The 19,432-nt window shown below is 28.7% G+C and overlaps 1 protein-coding gene across 3 annotated transcripts in view; it reads right to left on the reverse strand.

The window, feature by feature from the left end:
• LOC148229903 (transcription factor hamlet-like) overlaps positions 1–19,432 on the reverse strand; it is a 146,160-nt gene that overhangs the window by 13,399 nt on the left and 113,329 nt on the right. For all 3 annotated transcript variants that reach the window (XM_088198294.1, XM_088198295.1, XM_088198296.1), the window contains exon 5: positions 10,371–10,479. In XM_088198294.1, coding sequence (XP_088054420.1) covers positions 10,371–10,479 — 109 coding nt within the window. The remainder of the gene's footprint in view (positions 1–10,370; positions 10,480–19,432) is intronic.

Raw genomic sequence — 19,432 nt, forward strand, 5'->3', positions numbered from 1 at the left:
TTATAGGAAAATACTTTTACTTAAAATTAAATACAGAGAGAAACATAATTTCAAGATAAATAGTAATAAATATTGAAAGGGGACGGTATTGTAAAATCATCTTAAAGTACATTTTGACATTTGTTTATCTATCATACAAATTAAACTTTATCTTCTTTTTGCAACAAGAGTAATTAAAAATCAATTTTTATGTGAATAAATACCAAAAAACTTTTGGACGATTCTGAATATCAAGTGATATACTAAACACTCTTAAATTTTAAGCTCATCCTTTAAATAAAGAGGCATATAATAATCTTATATCCGAGAAGAATAAAAAATGGATATTGAAAAATTAATGCAAAGAGATACATGGTTTTAAAAATTTGCTACTGAAAACAATGTTATATTTTTAACTATGGGGAAAATAATTGCTTATAATAAATCATTTTTATGATAAGTATTAAAGATTTCTCTGTCACAAAATGACATAATAGACATATAGATAGCTCAATATTTATGTCAAACAGTAACATTACTTGTTATATAATTATCATTTTTCAACACTTTTACTTTTGAAAAAAATTAAATAGCCTTTTATTAAAATATAAGATTAAATATAATATGTGGTTTATTTAAAATGCCTGATTATTAAATATTATAATAAATCCATTTAGCTTCTGCAAAAAAAGTGGTAAATGACAAATTCCTCAAAAGAATATTTTTTGAAAATACTTAAAAATAATTTTTAACCATGTCTTAATTATTGATTTTGCTGTACTATGATACATATTAAATATGTTTTAAGCGTTTATTTTTTAATTTTAAAAAATTTTGATAATACTAAGTTTGCTTAAATTTTTAATAAATTTTTAAAGCAGAAAAATATTTTTAACATTTTTTGTTGCTACACTAAAAAAAATTTCAAAAAGTATTAAAACATTTTTGGAAATTTTTATAATGTGTAATGCTTACAAATGATTAATTAAGCTCATCTTAGTGGCAAATTTATTTAAATTTATTGTACATTATAATGGAAAGGGCTCAAAAACTGCATTTTTTCAATCGTTTTTATATAAAAAAATACTCACGATATGCATAAAAACTGTTTAATATCATTTTTCAACACCTATTGTGCTTATTGAAAAAGTTATATAACTTTTATATAGCCGTTAAATATGCATAGCTTAACTTTTTAATTTTAAATTTCTCCATCATTCCACGAAATATGTACGTTTAATTTTTAGGAACATGTTCAGATGAGATTTAATATATAATTTTATTGTTTTTAAATCATCTTGTTTTTTATTACAAACCCAAGTAGTTATTTGCATTATCCTAACATTTTATTTTTCATTGAAATCGCCATTAAAGGCATTGTTAAATCGTGCGGATAGATCATTTCAAATTGGCTACACCTTTTTTACATCGCATTATTTTATCGTTCAAGATCGCGCTGAGGCCGCAGCAATGTCATTAAAAATTAAACCGAAAAAAATCTAAGCATTATCCGACGAAGAACCAAAGCAAAATCCGACCCTGACCACTTTTCTGCGTTACACATTGACGGTGGTGGTATCGATAGACGAATAATAAAAAACGGACAGCTCTTTGGAAAGTGTTGGGAGATTTATGCACCAGTTTAATGGCGCGGCTCTCTTGGTCTACCTTTGGAGTCTAATACTAGTTTAACTATATAAGTGTAAAACAAAATTTATATACATTGTGATTGCAGAACATCCACCGTATCGAATAACTCAGAAGTCAAAATTGGACACCGAAACTAGACACCTTCTAAGAGGTCTTGGATGACGTTCAATATTTTATGTTTTTTTATCCATACAACTTCCTAATGAATCGCACTCTGATGAATTATTCATGAACCCCAAAAGGAACAACGTATTACAATATCTATTTTTGCGATCGATATTTCACGTCTATCATCCAACTTTCGTGGGATGCATTCCTAAGTGTACAAAACAGTAGCAACTGGTTGCTTAAATCATAATCATAAATTTAAATAATAGATTCATTCCATCATCTCATTCGAGAACAGATGCTTTTTCAGATAAATCATACAAATTAACTAGATTGGACCGATTGATAACTGGATGACTGACGTAAAATTTAATTGAACTCCTCCGGTTAACACCTTTCAAATATAAAGGTTAACAATTAGTATAAAAAATGGTGGTATATTGATTCAACACCGTAATTGGCAACACACGCATCTATATTTTTTACGTTAAATACATGAGTGGTTTAATTAAATTCTTTGAAAGTCATCTTTTCTATGAAGGGTATAGTTAAAGGTTAATATTATTGACCTTATTATATTTGTATTTATTTATATTATATAAAATGCATATTAAAAATAATTAGATCTCGATTAATTTGACTGTATGATGTCACTGTTAAATACAAATGATTCATTAATCAGTTGATGTGTTATACGATCGGGCAAAAACAAATCAATCATGAACTTAATGATCTTGGTGAAGTCATGAATCATATATTGATTATAAAATCATGCGTTGATTATTTATGATTGCATAAAAAATCTATTGATTTTAGATGCATTGATAAATAAATGTTGTTCAATAAATTTGCTGTGAACTATTTATTTAATATTATCAGATAATCACATAAGCTGTGGTATTAAAATGAAAGTTTAAATGTTAACAGCTTTTATTAAAAATTCTTTTAATGTTATTTTTGTAATAAAATGTGTTCTTTGTGAATTATCTAATATAATAAAAAAATAATGGGCGCAAATTACACACGTACGCTATTATTGATGAGTTCCGACATGATCGTTTGCTATTTCAACGTAAAACTTTACAAACGTATCTTCAATCCATCAACCCCTTCATTCAACATTTTTTCCAATAGGAAATAGCGTCAGGGAAAAATCACAGGTGTCACTAATGGTGATACAAACATTAACTTCAAACGGTGAGCGATATCATCCAAGCATCAGCGCTTTCGAAACGGAGCGAATGAAAAATACGCTTTTCCATTTTCATTTGCATTCGAGTCGACAAACTCGATCGATTGGACTCGATAATAAATTATCCCGCGCCACGGTTTGACATTCTGGGCAGCGTCCCGCCACTTATCGATGGCCCCAAAGCGCGGCAGTTAACCATAATTTCAGGCTACGGAAAGTCAAAGGTGCCAAGTCGAAATAGCCGAGCAATTTCAAAGGAAAATGGATTACAATCGATGGTCGTGTCCTCATCGAACGCCGACTCCAATGTCTTCATTTCTAATGCGATTTTTTTTATTAGCTCGTAAAATTAAATAGAGCGAAGCTAAGACTTTTAACGACCCAGCAATCTGTCAATCTGAATTACGGGAGTATTTTAATGAATAGCTGTATTTGGGGGCTATGAATTAAATATACACGATAATTAAATAATAATAATAAAAAATCTAAAATAAATATTTGCGCTGGCAAAAGTATGATGGATAAATAAACCTACTATGGCAGAAAAGGATAATTTATATTAAACTGAATTTAATATAAATTAGGTTCAGTTGAATAACACTATTAAAAATAATTGTAATCACTACAAAAAAATATTGTAATTGCAAAAATAATCTTATAAAACTGCAGTTTTGTACAAAAAATTCTAAAACATTTTTAAAAAAATCCTCCTTGTAATAATAATATCAAAAATTAATTCTGTATTCCTAAATTTTTATTTTTTTGGTAATAAAAACGTTTTTAAATATTTTTAACGTTTTTACTTTATTTCTTAAGTTACATTTTCTTAATTTTTGAAATAGTCACTACTTTAAAAAACTATTATGGGTTAGACCAGCTAAAAAATTATAACAAGATTATTTTTCAGAAAAGTTTTTTTGGATTCTGATGAAAATTACGAAAATTATTCTGTCTACAAATATAATAATTAATAAACATTTTGACTCATGATTGTTTTGCTTTGCGGTCTCCTAATTATAGTCAAAGAAACTGCATCAAAATAAAATCTAAGTTATGGCGTGACATTATTTGTATAAAAATCTACCTAGTTTTCTTTTTTAATTTATCCAATTAACAAATCCTGTTTATAAAGTAACAATAAATCAATACACATCATTTGTATGCCTTTATTATTCGATATATGAGAAAGAGTAGTATTATAAAATTTTAATAACTTTATATAGCAAACACCCAACAGCTAACAAACTGCCTTATTATATAAAATACAACAATATTTGAGCGGTTTATAAAAATTTAAGATTAAATTTATACTTACTAAAATAAATTAATTTTCATATGAAATAAGTATAGAAAGCTTTTAATATAAAGCTATTTATACACATTAAAGAATATTCAACGAATAAAAAATAACACTAGGAACGTTACATATGTTTTGTATCAATTACATACATAAAGACAACTATTAAATGAGCCACTCATATAAAAATCTATTTCACTTCTTCAAAAATTCAGATATAATTGATCAACGAAGTATTGAATAAAAAATAAATATGCAGAGTAATCTATTCGAGACAATATAGTTCCTTCAGCCAAATCTATTTTATTTGAAGCTGATTCAAATTATTAAATAACAACATTGCGAACGTTCAGAAGGTTTTGTATCAATGATGTACACGAAGGCTACTTTTAAATGTGTCATCTTATAACTTTATATAACTCTTTCACTCCTCAAAAAAATCAGATAAAAAGTAATCAATGAAATATTTAATAAAACAAATTAAAAATACAGTGTAATCTCTGATCGATTATTTAATAGTTCCTTTAGCATAATGTTGATTTTTAAAGGTTTTTCTTAATTAAAACTGATCAAAAATATTAAATAATTTTCAACGATTAAATCATAATATTGTTTTACATAAACGTTACAAAAGATTTTTATTAATTATATACGCGAAGGCTACTTTTAAATGCGTCATACTCATATAATGACATCATAAGTGAAAGAGATCATTATATTATAATGATATATTTCAATCCCTCGAAAATTCAGATGAAAAGTAATAAATGAAATATTAAATAAAAAAAAATGAGCGTTGAGCCCCTTAAAAAAAATATTTTTTTAAATATTTTAAAAAGGTTTTTCAATATTAAAGCTAATCAAACTAATGTTATAAAAATAATATTGATTACATTTAAGATATGTAAAATAAGAATGCAGCATATATCTTACATTTATAATGTCTACGATAAAATAAAAACCATCCTATAGTATATGTATAAAAACTACTTATTCTAAAGATTCATTAAAATTTTAGGTAGTGTTAATTAATCCCGAAATAAAGGTCGTTTTTTTAATTTAAGTTGCATATTTGGGCTCCACATTTCAATATTTAAAAATATATTGGGCTCCAAAATTTACAATGTGAACAATGCTTTATGAAAAGTTTGCCAACTACGGCTACTAAAAATTTTTTTAAGTAATCGATGCTTCATTAGATTTCTATAAATGTTAAGAAAGTTAATATATGAATATTAATATATTAAGAATAGTTCTGGGTATGGCAGCAAATATATATGATAATGTCCTAGCTGCAGAAATAAAAGCAAATCCTACTCAAACTATCCAATAGCTGGCCGATTCTGCATAGACACATAAAAATAAAATTGGGAAGGCTTGGAGACATTGCTCCTTTCGACTACCATGTATTTGGGTTGTTGTCACACTTCCTAGATGTAAAAAAATTAAAACGCAGACGAGGTAAAAAGGGGACTATCGGAATAGTTTGCATCAAAGCCCTAAACATTTTATGCTAATAAAATTTAAAAAATGTCTGATAAACGAGAGAAGTTTATATCTTAAGAATAAGATTGTATTTTAAATCATTAAAATTAAAATAAACATGCAAAAGTAATTTTTAGTTACATAAAAAAAACGATAATAATTTCTGAATTAACTATTGAATGGATTGATTGATTGATGATTGATTTTAGACAGTAATTTAATTGTTGGTAGTTTTAACAAATAATAAAAATGGTCATTAAAAAGTATGTTTTTAATATAAAATGATATGTTTGCATATTGTACAGTTTTAATAAAAATTATATTTTGCGCAAATATTGATATTTTGCTAGAAAACAATAATATGCGTTGCTTGATAATAAATAAATTAGCTCCATAAAAAATACTTTTGTACAAAAAACACATATTTTTATATAATTAAACAATATTTTTCTCTTATATAATCAATATATCTTTTACCAAATTTTTATTTCCCGTTAGTTAAAATGTTATTGGCTGTTTAATTTAAAAATTACTTACATGCATTGAATTTGTTGTATTAAATATATATATTTTGTACAAAATCTTAATTAAAACTCAACTATAATGGATTATGTATATTTTAATATATTTTTTTAATTTAATTTAAATCTAATGGGATAGTCTAAAACTTTTACACACAAAATTGTATATTTAAAATTCGAGGTTTTAAGTTCAGATCATTGTTTGTATCTTGAATTAACTTATAAAAAGGTTTATACATTCCAAGACAATAAACCAGAACAAATTACAGAAGCGTTACGCCACCGTCCGAGTGTAATAGCAAAATTGAAAGCAATCCGGATGGAAAAAAATGATAAATGTGATTTCGCGCGATGCATACGCGACCCATACACGTTACGTATTGGGTTGCATATCATTACGCCGCATTAATCAAACGAAATCAAACGAACGCCGAGGAGAATCCATCTTCTATTTTTTTACTAATGTCTATTTCTTTAGTCTTAAGTGATTAGACCACACGCGTCGGTTTGTTTTTATATTTTTTTTACTGCTACGGTACAGAAATCCATCTAACAATTTGAGACAAAATAAATCAAAACGACACCAAAGATGCATAATGATATTAATGTATTAATAAAGTGATTTCGAACTTAAAAACTCTTTATTATGTTTATTTTGTAATAATATAACAGTTTGATTTAATAATATCATCTCAAAAAAGTGTGCATCATAGATCTATAACTAATATCCAATACACATTCGCAACGTGAGTTGACCATTTAACATTACACTTAAGCCGGCAATAAATCATCAGAGTTATAAATTACTAATTGAAATGATCTTATTAGAAAATAATAGCCGCCGATTTTTTTCCTCTCCTCTCTTGCATCACCGGGTCAAGGATAAAACACACAATGGTCAGCCTGTAGCGGTGTTCATTCAACAATACGTATGATAACTTTCTAATAACAAAGCGCCCAAATTACAACATGTGCTAGTATTAATTAAAAAAATAAACTCACGCCCCATCCCGCGTTACGCAAACTTTTATGTAAGTCGGGATGTTTGTGGATTTATTTCGCGTGCCAATTACCTATCGGCGACCCCATAACCGATTCCAAACACAGATTAGGCCACACTTCAAACAACAAACTGATTCATGATGGGGTTGTTAATTGATCGTCGTTTGTGATTTCGTGACGCCGGTCGTGTCATGTGTATCATCATGCCTTTTTATGTATAATCGACAAATAATAAATTATATAATAAAACGTCACAATGCCAAATGAAAACAAAGCCTTTCTGGTTCCTCAATGTTTTCTTATTTTCAGAATTCTTGAGAATTTTTTATAAATAAAAAAATATATGTAATATATAATATATGATTAAAATAATACAGTATATTATTATAAACATAGATCTGGATGATCAATAAAGAGAATTAATTACAATAAGATAATGATTTGTTATAATGGACGCGAATAATCGAAGGACCAGAGCGGATCGATCTACTTCGATTGATTGCAGAGCATTTTCATTTCAGGCTACTTATTTATACCTGAATCGTAGAAATATTGTCAATAACAGCTGTTGCTACAATATTATTTTTTCATATTTCGAACAAGATAAGAATAAAACAACTCTAGATTTTAAAAAAATGAGATAGAAACTTTATGACGTAACTCTGTTGAAAGCTCCCATACATTTTTGCAATCTGCTGATTCTTAAGGTAGTTCGTACCATAGCAAATACTAAGCCGATTAGAGTAGCTTAAAAATCGTTAACAAGTTTTTGCCATACAAATACTACCCTATTAAAAGCTTCCAAGAAGCATCTGGCATGGACCAACTCTTTATTATTCAGAAGTAAAAAATATATGCAGCGATTGTAAAACATATTCGTACAAATATAATTTTTAAACTCTATATACATTCTCGAGAAATAAGAATTCTCGATTTGGCATTTTTGAAAATTCTCGAGAAGAAGCATTATATCTAATTGAAACATAGTATTAATTTATTTTAGACTGTAATAATAATACTATGGTATTTTTTTAAATAACAATAGCTTTTCTATTGAATAATTGCATGGGAATAATGCGCATATTAATATTTAACTGGCAAATGCATTTTATGTATAATAGTTTGTTGTATTTATAGAAACTAATAAGAGACAACCATAAGTGTATTTTATAAATTTTTATGCAAATACGAAATTTAAAAAAGTAATGTTTTCCTATAAAAATATTCCATGGAAGTGCTTTTGAAATGATTGCACGTTACTTTTTTCAATAAAGGACAACTCATTTCTGATGTCAAAAAAACTGTGTCAACATGTTTTCATGTTATGACAAACTGTTTAGGTTTATATCACAGTATATATAAGTAATCATTAATACATTTAACTCTATATTATTCCGTTGATTCAATTAAATACAATTTTTTTAATGAGAATGCGCGTCTGCCATGTGTCATATGAAACAAACGGTATGATGTATCATGCTAAGAAAAGCAAACAGACTAGATCATTTAAGGGGAGTAAAAAAATCTTATTGCTGCTTATTTTAATCAAAAATGAGCATGGATGGATAGAGAGATCTTTGAAGATTAGTTCAAATGCAAATGGTTTCTGAAGTAATATTAGTTTTTTAAGTAAAGGGTTGTCATAGAAAGCAGTATCAGCTATAGATAATGCTTGTACTCATCCGAATGAAGACAGTTTAAAAACGTACGATGCTCTTATGATTCTATTTTTTACCGTCTAATGTAGTAAGTTTAATTCAACCAGTGGATTGATGTGTTATATCATCAAACGAAACTCAATTCTCAAAACACTTGCTGAGAAAAATAATGGTTTGCTCAATTTTTGAGAAAAAATATCATGGAATAGCACATCTTGAATCTGTAGAGACAGATTCATCCAACGTGGATGTATTGGATTTTGATAAGACTGAGGCAAGTTATATATAATATCTAAAATATGCAGATTTTTGGAACATTTATAATGCTTTTAAAATGTCAATCGAGTAAACATCAAGATCGTGATTCAGATTATCCGGGTTTTCAATTTTTTAATAATGCGGATATCATCTACATATATTGTCAACTAAACAGAATAGGAAGAGAGTGATAGTGAAAATACAAGTGAAGAATATACTAATAATTAGTTTAGTCACAAGACGGCACTGACTTATGCTGATTACTGGACTACATCGACCAAAGAGATATTCTAAAATTATCGAGAGACTGTCAAAAGCAAAAAAATTAGTCTGCATTGTAAATAAATATTATACACATATTTTAAAATTGCTTGTTCTGATTATCCGTGTTTTTTATTATCTGCGCCCTTTCTCTTCAGCATTATTTTGGAAAATTGAGAATATATTGAAAGTCTAGATGTAAAATGTATAAAATAGAGTTGTATTAATTGTTTAAATTTTCAATTGCCAATTATTAAAAAAAAATCTATTTTATATCAGGCAGAGATTGGACTTACTATTTTTGATTACTTTTTGTTCCTTCTTACACAACACTACACATGTTAAGTTGCCTTATAATTAACTTTAAAATTATACATTGCACCAACGACGGCGTGGTACATTCAAAACATCATCATTTTATATCCACATAATAAGAATCTTATTAAAATATACACTTAAATGATTCGGATAGGATGCAATTATGCGTTTCGCCCCGGGCGATTAATTCTTGAGGATACGCAACAATATACACGAACAGAGTCGCGCCTTTCATTTTAATAATTTACAAATCGTATGCATATTTTTTTCATCGACATGGGGTAAATGGCAATTATGAATTTATAAAAAAGGCAAACGTTCGTGCCATCGACGTGAAGAGCACATCGCATGTTCGACAAATCAAAGTGTCCATCGTCAGGTGAGAGTTGACTGTTTATGAATAATAGATTCCAGCGCTCCACATTCGAACATATCAAAAATGCTAAATGCGTTTCGAATGCACTGTAATCTCTGGATCAATGAGTCGAACGGTTAAAGTAATATATCGAGTGTGATACGAACGACAGCTTCCTGTTATTGTTATGTTTTTTTATGAGAGGATGTGTCTGTTAATGTCTGTTGAAACCATAATTGATCGTTCAAAAAAAGCTTTGTTATATAAGTAGTAAAAGATTACTTACTGGTCTATATCCTGGAATAGAAGATCGCATGCGGTGCATCTGAGCTCGCCATTTTCTTCTAGATCGTCTTCTTCTCGATCGTCGTCTACTGTGCCACTATGTTGAGAACCTTAAAATAAAAAATTGATTGAATAAAATATGTATTTCTATTCGCTTTATTAATACCGATATAATAATAGACAGGTCCTGCTTTTAAGTATTTGATGCACAACTTATATGTTAAAAAAATTGATTCGTGTGCTTGACAATAAAATTATGTTATATTTTTAATAAACTGATATATAATAAAAACACTGCATTATTTCATAAAATACAACAATGTCATTTTCAAATATCATACGAGTGTAACGTAAAATTTTAAACAATACAAACATTTCACAATTACAAAATCTTTACATTTTTTAATTAAAAAGTAACGCATATTTACATGGGTAAAATTTACTATTTCTTTAACTAAAGTTTTTAATAAATTAAATATAATAATACATAAAATTAATTTATTAAAAATGTGATTGAAACCTTCATATGACACACTTAATGATTCAATTTATTAAAATTAAATTAAAAAAAGCCAAGAGAGGCACAAATAAATAATAAAAAAAATACAGATTTATTGATTCAAAATACCTGTTATCAACAATTGTAAACAAGATGGAACAACCAACAGGAACGACACTAAACAATTAACGCTTTACATACACAATAGTCGAGTTGTGAACGCAACTTTGATGTGCCATAAAGTGGAGTGATACTGGAAAACAAAAGGCGTGTCAAATTGACATTAACCCCCACCCTCTCTACCGACAATCATACTGACTCACCCCCATACACCATACACCATACACCATAAGTCACGTGACCCTCACCTGTTCGGGCGAGCGCGAAAACGAACCCCAAAAAGAACGCACACTTGATTTTTCAATTTACATGAAATATATTAACACAGTGCGCTCGAGTTTCGCTTTCTACGCACTGAGGCGCGACCGATTTGGACAGAAACGATCGCAAAAGGTTAAGCGACAGGTGCGTCAGTCGTTAAAGTCGGTTGCTCGCGATTCCCACAGTATGCAGCAATTTTGAGCGACGGGGGTGAATCTAATCAAAGTTTTCGAGCTGGGTGTGAATTATGGGGGTTCGGATTTCACGTGGTGTGTAATTTACGCGTCCGTAGTTTTGAGGAAAGCGGAAAGCTTTCTATTTACAAAGCTCCTCGGCGGATGGTCTAACGATTGTTGGGCAAACAGACACGTAAACACATAAACGCGGGGTCAGCGGGGTTCTGGGCTAATGATGATGGATGAAAAATTGATTTTTTTTAGTATGGCCAAACAATGAAGATTTGTACTATTTTTCGTAAAAATTATGATGTAAAAAACACTATAATAAGTGATTTGAATCTGCATTGAACATATGATACATACATTTTTCTTGGTAAGATTTTTATACGATACACAGAATTATTATATTTACATATATTTAAATTGTCAGTAAAAATTAATTTTATTAAAAAGCTAACTTATAATTCCATAATCTAAAAATCTAGTTTATTATGTATGCACGTAACTTACCATACTATATAATTATTGTTAAATATATAATATAAAATTATTTAAGAGCTAGATTAGTATTTACAACTAGTTGAGACGAACCCGCTTTTCAATATTGTTAAAATATTATTTTATTGATTTTTTGTATTATGTATCTCTTAATAAAAAAGAGCGATTCATAAAGAAAATCCAAAAAAACTATTTTGTTTAAAAAAATAAAGCATTATATTTGCAAAATAAACTGCTTTTATAATTTATTAAATTGCAAGGAATGTGCTGTATACAAAAAATAAGACAACAGTTTCGAAAACTGACTTCTCATTCATTAGTTAAGGTAAGTTCTGTGGTAGCAAATTTTTTTTGCGCAAATAAAATCCAATTACTGATGATAAATGTATTAAATAATGTCTTAAAAGCGTAGCAGAAATAATTTGTCCCAAAATCTACAGATACTTTTAAGTTTTATTCCATAGCTTTGGATGAAAGTAAAGATGTTACATATACTAACTTTCGTATTTTCACTAAAGGACACTTTTTTTTAAAACAGATTAGATTTTTGAATATGGATCAGTAAAAGCAACGTTAGCAAGATTTCGCTACCATCACATATATCATATAGCCACTGATGGTTTAATAAAAGAAAGGCTAGCAAAACTAGGTAAAGACAATGCAAAAAATATCAGTATTTTTTATACATTATACATCAAAAATAGATAATATCATAACCATCGTCGTTACCAAAATAAATTGAATATTAATCAAAAGGATTAAATCACTGGTGATATCGAGTTTCTGAATACTCACAAAACTAGCTATGATGGAGACATTGTGTATTTTACTGCAGTACCGTGGTTTAGTCATGAACTCAAAAGAAAAAGTTACACTTAAATTTAAAAATTGCTGATCTAACATTTCAAGCAGAAAATCAATTGACGAATTAAATGTTTTGAACAATACCGGCAATTAAAATTAAACCGAAATTGTGACTAGCTGATAATAATAAAAGTAACTTAATTGACTTTAAAACACTGTCGGAACAAAGCCAAATAAATAGCAAAAAATATGCTGCTTTGTTTGTTATTTTATCACATGACTCTTAGAGAAGATTATATAAAGAGCAACTACATTTTAGTATATGTGTTATTCTTTTCTCAGTTGATATCGACATTATACCTGCCGAGTTACAGAACTTTAATAGCCAAAATTGCATTTATCTTATTTTTTTAGCAAATAATACTGGAGTAAAAATAATACCTGTGCTACTCATTGAATTTCATAAAAAAGCAGAACTGTCTTTATGTCTTACAAAATTACACAGAAATAATCCTAAAAATAATATTTCCATTTGCAATAATCTATTATTTAAAAAAGTAATTATCATAAAAACAGTGTACAAATATCGATTAAAGACAGTACTAAATTTTTCTTACACAAAAAAACCAAAAACAACTAAAGAAATATGTATGCAATGATTTTTTTTAATTTCTAATGAGATTTTGGTTTTTCCTTTCACTATTAATATACATATGTGAAAGTTTAAATTTTATCTCAACGTTTTTATTTTAAAATAATTCTGGCAAAATTGTAACCAAAATCTTTCTGTGTCTATAGCTGGCTTTGTTTAATAATTAGCAATAATACGTTTTAACTTTATCGTATAAAATTATGCATGCAATAAAATATTTTAGTTCGCTAATAAGATATTTATTTTATCTTTTACTAATATTTTATTTTAAAATTTATAAAAAACCTCAAAAAAAATGAATTTAATGGACAATTATTTCTTAACATTTACTAACAGAAAATTAGTAAAATATTACAATAATTTCTCGACACGCGAAAAGGTGTTTTTTTAAGTGAAAATTTTTATATTTATTATATATTGATAGCTCATACATGTTATTATTATATTATTTACATTTTGAGATAATTTAAATTTGTAAAATTAGCATTGGGATATAAAATAGGAGGAGAGGATTTTATAATTTTACGATAGAAATAAACTTCAAAAACCCTGAACTGTAATTTTTAATATAAATTATGTTTATTATCAAATACATCATTTAAAATTAGTATTCCGAGATTAATGTAATATTTACTTTACTGTTTTCTGTGTCTATCGCTTCAACAATTAAGTAGAAAAATCATAATAAAGGGGGCAAAAATAAGATTTTATTTAAAAGCTTTAACTATCCATGTAAATATTTGGCATATCCAAATATTCGTTATTTTCAACCATTCTAATATTAAATAAAAAACGATACAACAATCGAAGTTTCGAATATATTTGTCGAGCTATGAAGCATTGAAAAATATAGTTCGAATAAAATGTAACAAGACTATTTTTCTCGGTATTTTTTTAAAATAGTATAGCATTAAATAAGTAAGTTTCATTTTAATCATTCGTACTTCCGAAATGACTCATTTAGTTGCTGTTGATGTGGAATTTATTGTCAACAATAGGATGCAGCAACTCCAAATCAGTATGCACAAAAAAAATAAGAAATTAAAAAAATAAATTAAATATGATTCGCATTAATTTAAAGGACATAGAAAATTCAATACCAGCCATTGAGAAGTACATATATGGATAATGGTCTTTTTTTTGGAATTTCGGCAATTACAAAGAGCTTTTTAGCTTGGTAATAACTGCCATAAATAACTCCTACTGCACCGATACAAGTGTGTTTTTAGAGTTTTCTTCAAAATATTTTTTTATACTTTACAAATATTCATAAAACTATTTAATTATTCAAAAATTCGGATTGAAGTTTTTAACTATAATTATGGATGTTTTGTAACAAAACTGTCTAAATATAGAAAGAATACGAGTTTGATATTTAATGAAACATAAATATGATTATAATATTTAATAAAAAAAATAATTAAAGCTGCTATATTATATGGAATGTATTTATTCCATTTCAAACATACATATATCATGCTGACTAACAAAAAACCATTAAACAAACGTCGATGCCCGTACCAATTGTCACATTAACTTTTGCCAGCTTAGAATGATTGATTGTTTCATCGGTACAAACAAAATAGGGTTAAACACATTACGTAATGGATCTTAAACTTTTATATACAAAAACACATTATATCTAAATTGCAGATCATCAATAATGATATATTTGGACTGAATTAATAATATTAGCAAATATATATTTTAAGAATATCAAAATTAAGATTTACTTATGGTACTACTATTTATTATATATATGCACACGCACAAAGATCAGATAATGGGGTTGACAATTTGCACCGTGCAGGGGGCGTGTGCAAACATTAACAGTTAAACACAATAACAATAACGCATTCAGCAATAAAAATAAATCTATCAGTCACGCCCTGCCCGCTTCACAAAAAGGAATCGTATATAAATCATTTATTTAAAATTATACACGCCACATACGCAATGACACAACTGCAAAATGTCCAAAGCGCACGCAGTTTGTATGTGACATACGTCGTTTCATTTGAAGCGACCTGGAGATAAATGGACCAGAGCTAATCGTGGCAAAATTTTTGACACATCATATGTTTTGTATGACGGCTGGGAGCGAAGGGGTTAAATCAACCCAATGCATTGTGTAACTTTTGACATCTTATTTGCGGACGATCGGGGATGTTGATGCATTATATTTGTGCCCCATTTTTATCACACTATCTGGATTATTGGTTAATTTTTCAATTAATATTTATAGATTTTTATTCTGATTTAACGTTATCAACTTTTTTTATTAAAGTGTCTATTTGTTTTCGAAATGAACAATTTTTTTTACCAAAATATATCTCAACTTGAAGTATACAACAATAAGATTAGAATAAACTAAAAAACCTTATTTAAAGCGATCGATTAAAATTAAAAATAATATTATTTTTAAATTGTGACAATAATGTCTTATAACATTAAAGATAACTTCAACAACATCTGCGCCCTTTCATCCACATTATTCATTATCAAGTCCATAACTTCCAGCTATAAACCAGTAGCAATTAAGGAAACGGAACGACTCCTGTCACCCTGTCACTTTACGGTCATGCCAATAATAAAGCCTTTATCGACGTTTAACAACACTTGGCAACGACTTGCCGAAATCGCAAGCAGATGACGCCAATCGGACAACTTGGACGATAAACGAGACGTACGGATTTAATATGGGGATTTGTCAATCACAGGGTGTTCATAATGTGCGTGCACACAAAACAAGCCTCATATGCAAATCGACCGTATGAATATTATATTATTTATTTTATAATCCCCAGCGGCGCACAGTTGATAAGATATTAAGCTATATGACATCCAAAAGTTTAATCTCGCGGACAATTGGCCATACATTGCGTGCGGAAATATTAAAAATAAATCGATTCACACAAGGGTGGTTAATCCTTTCGGGGGTTGTATTGTAGTGACTCGGACGCACCCCCTCGACTATAATGACAATTATGAAATTAAAGAAAAAATAAATACATATGTACACAATAAGCTTTTATATATATAAATAAATGTATGCATATTGAAAGCTTACATAAAACTCATTATATTTATATATATATATTAAATATACGGTAGGTGTATTTTAATTTAAATAATAAAATCTCTTCATATGAAAATCTTTATAGCATACAAAACGCTCAACAAGTGTTGCCAGTATCGTCTCGGTATTAAATCTTTAATTACTTCCCTTCTCGGCGCGTTAAGTAAGAAGGAAAGGGGTGAATCGCTCGTAAACCCTTTCTCCAAAGACTTGCCAAGGGGATGACGGACAGTTTGCCAAGAAATTATTTTCTAAACACCCGCTGTCGCCACTCATAAACATAATATATAAGGCAAATTTTCGCGTTTAATTTCACTATATCAAGACATAATTTTATATTGAATTTTAACGAAAGAAAAAGTCTCACTGGGTGCATGTACAGAATCGTTACGCAAATGCATTTTTACAGAGGTGTACGTGAGAGAAAGCGCTCTTTCCGAGATTAATATATTTTTTCCGTCGAATTCGCGATGCGTGCGTACGAAATTGGACAATTTTCCTTTACAATTCGATAAACAGATTTGATTCGATATTATGTGAGATTTCTAATCGAAAGTTTGTTTATTTGCTTTTTTACATTAGTGAGATTTCTAAATAATCGTTCTGTGATACAATTATTAACCTCAAAGAGATCGATTTGTATAACATTCAGAAACATGAATTATGATTGTGATACATTAAAGAAAGGGCTTATATGTAATTTATATAATTTTGAAAGTATTATAATCTAAGATAAATTGACAATATTAATAGTATCACAAACCGCAAAAAATCAGATTTAAAGTCTACATTATTTTGCACATACATAGTTCCATGTCAAAATAATAACATAAAAAATGATAAAATCGATTACAAAAAAATAGTTATGTATCAACATATTTAATTATTGAACCATGACAATCGTTAGTCTAATGTGTTATAACTGCGTAAACACAATTATCAACTAATAATGAGACACCAGACTGAAATTAAAGTCTGTAAAGCAATAACAAATTTTATTAATTATGGACTTTTATTATATATGTTAATCATAATATTCATAGATTTCTCTTATATCACTGATAAATTTGTGTTAATCGATCTGAATTATAATTATATAATAACCACTCATTCTGAACTTTTAAACACAGTAGAAATAGTAAAACATTTTGATTTATATAATATCCGTATCCATGGTTAAAAATTGTTTACAAAAATGATTGCAAAAAATTATCTATCGTTAAAAACATACACTTTTTCATATTTGGAAAATGATGAAGGAGATTGCCATACATAAAAAGGGAAGCAAATATGCGATAGAAAATTATATGACGGTGATTTAATCAGCATTAGCCAAAGTATTCAAAATCATACTTATGCTTCAAAGCATTGTTTTCGTAGCAACAAATCTGCTCTTTTTCCTTATTTTGTGACGAAAAATCTCGATATAGACAACCAACTCGGTATAATTCCAAAATAAGCACAGCTATCTGACATTTTCCGTCGGACAGTATTCGTGTTTCTTCTCAAGAATTTTGCGAGACAGATGTTTGAAAATATGCATGCTTTCTTGGAAGCTTTTATTAGACTTTGAAAGTTTTTGAATGGCAAAAAATTGTTTATGGTTTTGCTTTGGTAATCTAAGAACTACATCAATAATCAGATGAAAAAAACGCTACATATGGGAATCGGCAGATTTAAAAAATGTATGGGGGCTTACGCCATAAAATTTGCCTGTCGGCGAACATAAACCTCATTTTTTTAATACTCCAAAGAGGTTTTTCAATCTTGCTGGAAATATGAAAAATGTATAAAAACAGTTGTTACAATTTTCTCTAATATTCAGATATAAATACGAGAATCTCATTTATTCTTAAAGAATATCCTTTGCTTTGCATTTCAGGACAGTAGCTCAATGTTAAGATCAATGCGTCAATCGTTAAATGAAAAAGGATCCAACTTTTTTACATATATATAATATATCGAGTTACATTATCATTGAGATTTTTCTACAATGTTATCAGTACAATTATATGATATTATGTTTTTTTTTAAATATGTTATAGCATACGACATAAATCGTTGTAGGCGTATACACCTAACGCGAAAATCACAAAAATATCACATATGCCAAGGGGATCTATACGTTAATAACCCGTCGGCTTGTTGGCAGTAGTTCCCATAATAATTAGCCGCGAACAACAGTTCATGTAAGGGTGGCCACGTACCCCAAAGGGCTCGCGACCCTCCCGGTGAGGCAAGCGATGCTTAACATTTAACCCATTTGCGTTCACGGTCACCTGGCTGAGGCGAAACTTCATAAATATTTAGCGGGACACTATGTCCAACTATCAAATCCGTTATAGTCTCCGATTCTTCACCTGCTGCCAGATGCCATCGTCACGCTCTCGTTCTCTTCCAGTCCGCGAGGGTACATTCAGAAAACCATCTGCTTATTGTCGATAATTAACTGCGATTTTAGAAAGTGAACCTTATCAAAGAAACACGCGATACGTGGCAAAATTTTGACCCCTCAATTTCCAGAGTCAATTGTCATAACCGTATTTTTTTGTGTACAGACGCGTGGCGGTTGAGATTTTATCTTGGTTCAGATTCCAATCTGGAAGGGTTAGTGTTAGTGTATCATGAACGCCAGTTTGCATTTCAATGAAAGATTATTTTATTTTTTAATGTATTAATTCAGTTGTGATATTGACTATGAATAATTTTAATTATAAATCTCATACATGTTTTTTATTTTAGTATTACATTATATATGCTAAAGATGAGCCGATAAAAACTAATAAAATAACATATTCCACAAAGAAAGCTACCAAAAGTAAGACCCCGGCGCCGACACGATTTTATTGCTTTTGACGTGAATTTTTGACGTCCGAGAAGTGATAATTGTTATTGCGCTCTCCTATTGCCCAAAATTTTGGTTGAATATATTTTAATCAGCCCTCTTATATTAGAAGTATATGGTAATAGC

Source organism: Plectrocnemia conspersa, unplaced genomic scaffold, assembly GCF_051122295.1.
Source record: "Plectrocnemia conspersa isolate PC_06_02 unplaced genomic scaffold, ASM5112229v1 ptg000011l, whole genome shotgun sequence".
In the NCBI taxonomy this organism is placed as follows: Eukaryota; Metazoa; Arthropoda; class Insecta; order Trichoptera; family Polycentropodidae; genus Plectrocnemia; species Plectrocnemia conspersa.